The sequence below is a fragment of the Petaurus breviceps genome, unplaced genomic scaffold (assembly GCF_028583685.1).
Source record: "Petaurus breviceps papuanus isolate PSGF00001 unplaced genomic scaffold, PetGlider_PUasm1.0 156, whole genome shotgun sequence".
In the NCBI taxonomy this organism is placed as follows: domain Eukaryota; kingdom Metazoa; phylum Chordata; class Mammalia; order Diprotodontia; family Petauridae; genus Petaurus; species Petaurus breviceps.
Window position 1 is genome coordinate 6,736,574 of NW_027185720.1, and position 8,420 is coordinate 6,744,993.

Sequence of the window (8,420 nt, forward strand, 5' to 3'; positions counted from 1 at the left end):
GGGGGAGGGGAGGGGGGGAGGGATAGGGTGTCCCGGGAAGGGCCCAGGCCGTATAAGACACTCACAGCTCACTTCCAACCTTCTCTTCTGGTCGTTTGTCTACTATAGACATGGCGATGGGTACTGAAGACGCCAAGTACCCAACTAAAAAGGACCTTACAAGTGCCTGCTGCCCGAGTGGCGCTACCATGCACATGTGGATGTACCTTCAGAACATCTTGCTTGCATTTCTCCACTTTGTCCTGGAGTTTCTTGAGCTGCTCCGGATTGAGGGCAGGATCGGCTTTGCTGTTGGTCTCCCGGGACACAGCCAGCTTCTCCTCCTTGCAGGCGGCATGGTACGCTTTCTTGGACGCCTCCACCTAGAGGGAACATGTCTCAGTGTTAGGTTTCTAGGACTCACGGGCTGCCTGCTGAGGTGACCTAAGATTTGAACTACAGGGGAAATGATGCAGTTTCAGGAGGAATCAAGAATGTTTCAACAGTGCATGTAGCAACCCCAAACCAAAGGGCCTTCCACAAGAAAAAGTCTGAGATGAGGGAAGAGGTGGGAGAGAAGACAAACGGGCCTGGAGCCAGGGGAGAAGAGAGGAAAGCAAGATGGTGTCCATGAGGGAGTGTGAAGAGGAGGAAGGCCCAAAGATGCACGAGGAAAGCCAGCTCAAGAGAAGCAGGTGGTGCCATTTTGGCAGAGGGGTGATGTAGCCCAGAGCCCCTGGCCTGCTCTAGCACACGCTGGCCAGTGACCTGCCTCCTGGTACAAAGGAGGATCAGCCAGCGCCCGCCCTCCCATCAAGAAGTGCCTGCCCAAGGAGGAGGGCAGGGCCATACTTAGCCAGTACCTCCTTGAGTTTCTTTGCCCAGGGCTTCTGGGCCTTCCTGAATCCGTCCTCTGCCTCTCGGGTCTCCTTGAATCCCCCCATCATCTGCTTATGGAACGCCTCTTTCTGCCAATTTTTGATCTTCTCAAAATCCTCGTTCATCAGGGAGGCCTTCACTTCAAGATGCAGCTCGCTCACCTTCTCTGCTTCGGACATGACAGCATTCCAGGCCTTTTCGACAGTCCCATACTGTGGGCCTAGACACAACAGAGGGTGCCTTTGGGACCGGGCTGCCGGCAACGACTGACATGGAGGCTGGACTGTCATTGTCAAGACAAACCCATCCCTGTCCCCAGCCCCAACGTTGAAAGTCTAGGCGAAGATGGAAGACAGCTCTGTCTAATGTTCTCAAATGTCTGACCCTGTTAATTTTGTCCAGATATATTTTTAATGCAGCTGAGGTTTGTTGGGGGGAGGGGGTGTAATTGGAGAGGCAGAAGGAATCAAATTTAAACCCCCTCCCACTGGACATTCTGATTACAGGATTGTGGGAGAGAGAGAAAGTAAAATGGTCAGACCCTATTTCCCCACTTTGGAAAAAAAAAGTTAACTGGCCTGAAAAATGCTGATGTTATGGGGTGCCACATTTCAGCTCATAATAAACACTTCCCAAATGGAGGGGCCAAAGTTCTTACAGATGACCAAAGCAGCAGAATTCTAACCCGTTGCCCTCAGCATCACCCACCAATGAGGCACATCCATGTTTGTGAGCTCCAAAATTCCTTTCCCCCATGACCCTGATGTCGTTCCACCCTTCCTTCTGCTTACAAGCCCTCCCCTGCTGTTCTCCTTCACCATGACCTCCCAAGCCTCCTTCTGGCCCTCAGTTCTCTCCCAGGCGATCAGCCCCTGCAATGGCCACCGTCTCCTCCCTTCCCTAGCTTCATCCCTTTGTAAACCAGCTCAGTCCATCCTCTTCTCTCTTGCCCGTTAATCCATTAATGACAGTAACAGCTAACGTTTCCATAGCACTTCTTACATAGCAGGCACTGTGCTAAGTGCGTTACAATTATTATTTCATTAGATCCTCACAATAACCCTTGGAGCAAGGTACTATCCTCCTTATTTTATGGATGAGGAAACTGAGACAAACAAAAGTTAAGTGACTTGCCCAGGGTCACCAGCTCCTAAGTGTCTGAGGTGGCATTTGAACTCAGGTCTTTCTGACTCTGGGTCCTTCAGTGTCTCCTGGCTGCATGAAAGATCTTGTCCTGCAAAACTGCCTTGGATCACTCCCACCATCCACTGCCTTCATTCCTACACAGATGTTGCTGACCAAAGGCGGCCTGTGGCCACGGCCATCACATTCCCCAAGTGAGAAGGCGACAGTGGGCCAGAGGTGCCTATCTAGACTTACCTGGGCTGCTTCGGAGTCAGTTTTACAAACACCTGCGATGAAATTATTGGAGGCTGTTGGCCATTTATTTGCTAGAAACTTCCTACACCAGTGAGCCAAGTCACTGAGCTAGGCCAGGTCCCCTTGGGAGGGGGAGCCCCACAGCTTTCCTACACTACTGGGAGCTACAGCTGGTGAGTGAGGAGTCCGCCTCAATGTGGGAGGCAGGAGTCACAGAGATTCCCCAGCCTGGGCTCTGAGCCCTCTGAGCTGGGGCCTGCACCCACACGGTCTGGCTCCGCCGGAGAGGTTCCAGGCCCCCTGGACCCAAGGGCTGACCACGGTGTCATGGAACACCTGACTCAGAGGAGTGAGAGGAGCTGAGTTCCAGTCCCATCCTGAGCATGACCTCCCTGGCTCTGAGAGCCTTAGCACCTGAGGCTAAGGAAAGAAAGGGCAGAGGACCTCAGTGTTCTGGCACTCTGACTGGGATGCCTCAGGGTTGGGCACTTCTGATCTTTGGGCCTCATACTCCTCATCTGTAAAATGGGTGGGACTAGAGGGCCTGAGAACCCCCCTCCCCCCAAGATCCTGCATGAGACCCTCGGTTTTTCAGAGCTGAAAGTAACTTGGGGGAGAAAAAAGAGCAGAAAGCCTGGATGTGTGCTTTTGTTGGTATATGGCATTCCCTTTGAGGACACTCCCTGTAACTAGGTCTGGCTCCTGAGCCAGCACACCAGAGGAAGAAGAGGGGACAGTTCTATTGGGACGTAAAAGCACAAGATATTCATTAAGAGAAGGTTTTCTGTTTGTTTTTTTGGAAGAGGGAGGGCAGGGCAAGTGGGGTTAAGTGACTGGCCCAAGGTCACACAGCTAGTAAGTGTTAAGTGTCTCAGGATGGATTTGAACTCAGGTCCTCCTGACTCCAGGGCCGGTACTCTATTCACTGTGCCACCTAACTGCCCTGAGAAGATTTTATATAGGAAAAATGCCCATAAAGGTGATCTATAAAGCCACTCACTTTATAGATGAAGAAAGGGAAGGGACGTGAACCTGGCCAGTGAGTGGCAGAGTTGGGGGCCTGGCACCCCTTGACTTTGTGGCTGCCTGGCTCTGGTGACAAGTCCAAGGAGATTAGAGCTGACAAAGGCCTGGGCAGCCCCAGCCCGGTGGCATGTGGTAAAGGCCAGACGAGTCTGGCTGCCATGGCCGAGCTCCCCTGACAGAGCCGAGGCCCGGGCTTCAGGAAAGTGTGTGCTTACCCTTTTCCACCAGCTGCCTCCATCGTTTGGCCCACTCTGTGAGCTGCTGCGCATAGGCCTTCTCAATGCGCGCCCGCTCGTGGATACAGTTCATGAGGTCATTGCAGAGCCGGTGGCCATCATCAATCCTCTTCACTGTTCGCTTGTAATTTCCAACCTAGAAAACAAGGCAACATCAGTGTCACAGGTGCATTGTGGGGGGAGAGCCTGGGGCCCTGACGAGGCAGGATAGCAGCACTATGGACAGGGCAAGGAGCTGCTATATGCTCCATGGCCAATGGGGAGCCAGAGAAGGTCACTGAGCAAAAGAGTAGCAAGGTTAGTCCTGTGCTTCAGGCCAGAAAAGCAGGTAGGAGTCTGTTCTAAGACCCAGGAGAGTGGTCAGGGTAGAACAATGTAGGGGCTACGGCAAGAATAAGGAGGGGACAGGTTCTGGGAGGCCATGGAAGCAGAACTAATGAACTCTGGCAAGTGACTGGATGTGAAGGGAGAGGTAGAGTGTGGTTCTGGGGGTGGGGGGCCCTGGGCCTAGCAGGGCAGTTTTGGGGGATGCACAGAAGCAAGCCTCACATGCCAGTTGAGTTCAGAGGTCAGTGAACAGCCCAGCATGAAGGTGAAGAAGGGAAACAGGCCCGGAAGTGAAGATTGTTGCGAGTCTGGAGAGGGTCTGAGGGGTCAGGAAGATACATGCCTCTCTTCCCATTGGGACTAGGGAACTCTCAGAGGTCTGTGAACAGGGGGGGCCCAGGGTTTGTCAGAACTGAGCATCTGAGAAGACTATTCTGGCAGTTCTGGGAGAGATGAGCCAGAGAGAAGAGAGAGTAGAGGCCGGAGGCCTAGTGAGGAGGCTCTGACAGTGGTCTGGGGGGAGGTAACAAAGGACTGAACCAGAATGATGTGAGCATGCATGGCGGGCCCAGGACAGGCGGGTGGGACCTGGTAATGAACAACATCATACCAGGAGGAGTGCAGGGGCAGAGCAAACCAAGCCTTGGCTTCTCCCAAAGACCACAGTCTCTCGCACCCTGTCCTGACCCAGCTCAGCCGGCCTAGCTCTGGAGAACGGCAGCCTTCCTCAGGCACCCCTTCTGATCTGAATCAAGTTCCACACAGAAGGCTCCCTCCACTGACATAACCAAAACTCAAACGTGAATGTGGGAGCCGAAGTTTCCAGGAAGCAGAAGGCTTAAGAGGAAACACTGAAAGGAAGAGGCATCCAAGGCCGCAAGCCCTTCCTCTCCTCTGCGTCCGTCCTGCAGGTGCCCTCATGCTCCCCACGTGCTGCTCCCCCATTAGAACACCCAATCCTGGAGACCAGGGACCGACCAAGCCAGAGAGCAGAGAGCGAGCGGTAGGACAAGGCTTCAGGGGACTGGGGGCAGGCGGCCTCCATTGGCCACTGGGAGCCTCCTTAGAATCTGGCCGAGGTCACAAAGGTCCCTCCACATCTGGCAGGACCTGGTCATGCTGGAGGGCCTCAGGTCACCTGCTCCATTCACTGTTCCCCACTGAATTCACCCAATGCCCAACAGGTCATTGATTGTCTGGCCTTTGCTCGGCCGTCTCCTAGGAGGGAGAATCCAATTCAGCAACAACCTGATACACTGACAACTCGACCGCCAAGAGTCCGGCAGGGGACTTGATGCTGTGGGGTCCAAAGAAACACTGCCAAGACAGCCCCCCCGCATTCAGCGGCCGCGGCATTCAAACCTGGCCTCAGTCGCTTCCCTTCCCCTCCCTGGGACTGAGGGTCCCTGGGGGAGCTCCCTTCCAGTTCCCAATCTGATCCTCCATAATGATGTCCCAGACCTTGTCTGTGAAGCTCTCCTGAGGAAGGCTAGGCCTGGGCACAAGTAACTAATGTTTGTCTGGCATGGGGCACGGGGCAGGGGAATCACAAGAGGTTTCTTTAAGGAAGCATCTTAGCCAGTTTTTCCAGGACAGCACAGATGGAGGTGGGCTGCTCAGAGCCAAACTTAGGGACATGTATTCCACATGCCACATATTACCTTTCAAAACCACCCTCCCTATGCCTAACTGAGCTTGTATCCAAAGTCAAGTGCACGGTGATTTCTCTATTTGTCTGGGAGAACAAGCCTGAAGCCCAGAACAGGACTGCTCATTGTACACTGGGAGACACCCTCTGCCTGCTATCTTCTGACGGGGCAAGAAGCCCAGCAAAGGCCACTCGAGGCACACTCCCTGGCAATGAGCGGGCACAATAACCATATCTGAAGAATATGCGATGGTTTGCCTGGAAAATCCCAGAGCAACAGACAACAAAGTGAGTCCAATGCTTCCATTCAGTACAAGGACACACTGACAAATCAAGCCACGAAACCCATCAGGATTTCTCTGCACAGCAGTGATAAGATGCAGGAGGAAATAACGGGAAGGGAAACTCCACTGGAGACAGCTACAAACCACATCCAATCTAGAAAAGGTAGAGGGAACTCATCCCCAAACCTCTGATGACTGCTATAATGTGCCTTTTTATTCACCCTTCACTATCTCAATTCATTAGTTTTGCAGTTTTAAAAAAACATTTCCCTCACTTTTTGAAATATCAGCTTGTTTAATTTTGATCATAAAATGGCTGAGGTGATCTGAGAAACACCACAGGATTTCCTCCAGAATTTATTTGGAATCCATTTCATTCACAACATACCAAGTCTTTAGCAGGCCTGCAGGGATGGCCTTTCCAAACAGGCCCTTTCCTTTCCTTTTCTTTTTTTTGGAGGGCAATTGGGGTTAAGTGACTTGCCCAAGGTCACAAGGCTAATTTTTGTGTGAAGTGTCTGAGGCTGGATTTGAACTCAGGTCCTCCTGACTCCAGGGCTGGTGCTCTATTCACTGTACCACCTAGCCGCCCCCAGCCCCCTTCCCTTTTCAAAGAAAACACTGAGCGTCGGCCCCAGCGTCAGGAGACCCAGGATCATTTCAGGCCTCAGATACTTGGCACCCACACAAAAATAACTGGCCGTGTAACCTTGAGCAAGTTACTTAACCCCAACTGCTTTAAAAAAAAAAAAAAAGAAAACACTGAGTTGGGTGACTATGGGCAAAGCTGCCCTCCCAAGTCAGAGCTGGGAAGACGGCCGCCTGGATGTGCTCACTTGTACAAGTCCCAACTGCAGAATGAGCCAACGTCATCTTTTTAAGAGACATGTCCTTGTAGAAGGGAATTTTTTGGAGTGTTTGTCTTCATCTATTGATATGAGCATGTGGCTTAGGATGTTCTTGTTTTTAATATGATTGTGTTGATTGCTTTCTTGCTGTTGACTCATCCTTGCATTCCTGGTACAAAGGCAGCTTCCTCATACAGAACAATGTAGGTGGGGATGAGCTGCTGTGACCTAACATCCACAAGTGGCACTTTTCTTGAATTTTCTTCCTTGGCTTTCCCCTTCTCTGCTTTAGGTATTAAAAACAATTGAGGTAAATTTCCTTTCTTCTTTCTTTCCTCCCTCCCTCCCTCTCCCTTCTTCCTTCCTTCTGCGCTTTGTCTTTTACAAAATCATTGTTCTTTGGCTTGAGTGATGAATATGGTGAAATGCAGAGAAGCCCAGAGAGTCTAATCACAACAGATGCAGAGCCAGGAGCACAACAATGGACAGAACAATATGATGATGAAAAGTGAACACTGTGGAATTACAAGCCCCAAGCGTGGTGCTTGAGGAAGAGCCAGAAGCAGGTGCTATGGGTGGGGAACACTGCACAGGATGTCAGACTCTCTCAATATTTTCGTTACTTCTGTTGGAAGGTTTTTTCTTGTCATGAGGGATAAGTTCTCTGGGAGGTGGAGGAAAGGAGGGATATACCGGGGAATGTAGGTGATGTAAAAACCAATGATGCTGATAAAGTTTTTATTAAAAAAAAAAACAATCCAACTGAACTGTGCACCCCCTCTGTGCTCCTGCCCATGGCTGCACCCCAGCACAGTTCTCCAGGCAGGTTTTGCCTTGACCTTGTTCAAGAACAGTGTGGCCTCATCAGCGCATCCTGAAGAGTGACGGAAGCTTGGGCCTGGCCAGCAGGCCTTGGCAGCCTGAGGCTTCCTTAGGCCTCAACACAGGTGTCCTCCTCTCAGAGGCTGATCAGGGGATGTGACAGGTTGGGACAGAGATCAGGGCAGCAGCATTTTAACTAGAAGAGAATCAAGGGAGCCATGGAATCAGAAAGACCCTGGGAGGACAAGGTCTCTCTCCCTGTTCCAGATAGGTCCTCCTCTTACTCACCCCAGGGAGAAAATGGTCTAAGCCCTTTCTTCCAACTCCCCAGAGACATGGCAGTCTCGGGAAACTGCTCCAGCTCCTTACAATCTCCCCAGTCACTCAGAAGGGCCAAATGAAACCTCGGCATGCAATTGGAGCCTGCTTCTCATTGTTCCATTCTTGGAGGCTGCACCCCATCAGCCTCCCGTGTCTCATTACAGGCTCTAAGAGCATTATTAATTAGCTGCCCTCCTGGCTTCTAAGCTTGTCCTTCCAGTCTGAGCCACAGATACTGGGTGGGGGCTCTGAACCATCCCTCTCCTCCTGGTTCTGCCAATTACACTCTTTCCCAGGGCTCCCAAACTGACCACAGTCCCTACAAGTCAATTTGCAAAATCACCTCATTTGTATTCATTCCAAGAATATGCAATAAATGTTGGTACTAGGGGACATAAGAAGCTTTGACCTGTAGTTACGAGCCTGGAGCTCATGAATTTGTTGTGTACACACACATACACACACACACACACACACACTTGTACTTCGATGTAATTGGTTTCCTTTGTAATTTCACATATCATTTCAGACATTTAAACATTCTAATGAGAAGGAGTCTCTGACCAGCCTGCCAAAAGGGTCCATGCACAAAAACGGTTAAGAGCCCAATTTAGAGAAAGCACAGTTTGGGGCTGTGAGAGGTGACTTACAGCGAAGTTTCCCCATTCTG

At 51.3% G+C, this 8,420-nt stretch overlaps 2 protein-coding genes across 5 annotated transcripts in view; both read right to left on the reverse strand.

Moving 5' to 3' along the window:
* ARFGAP3 (ARF GTPase activating protein 3) overlaps positions 1–8,420 on the reverse strand; it is a 111,049-nt gene that overhangs the window by 75,788 nt on the left and 26,841 nt on the right. The gene's annotated exons all lie outside the window — the stretch shown is intronic.
* PACSIN2 (protein kinase C and casein kinase substrate in neurons 2) overlaps positions 1–8,420 on the reverse strand; it is a 147,927-nt gene that overhangs the window by 21,012 nt on the left and 118,495 nt on the right. For all 4 annotated transcript variants that reach the window (XM_069081958.1, XM_069081957.1, XM_069081955.1 and 1 more), the window contains 3 exons: positions 3,480–3,636; positions 843–1,078; positions 207–362 (listed from right to left, as the gene is read on the reverse strand). In XM_069081958.1, the coding sequence (XP_068938059.1) occupies positions 207–362; positions 843–1,078; positions 3,480–3,636 (549 nt within the window). The remainder of the gene's footprint in view (positions 1–206; positions 363–842; positions 1,079–3,479; positions 3,637–8,420) is intronic.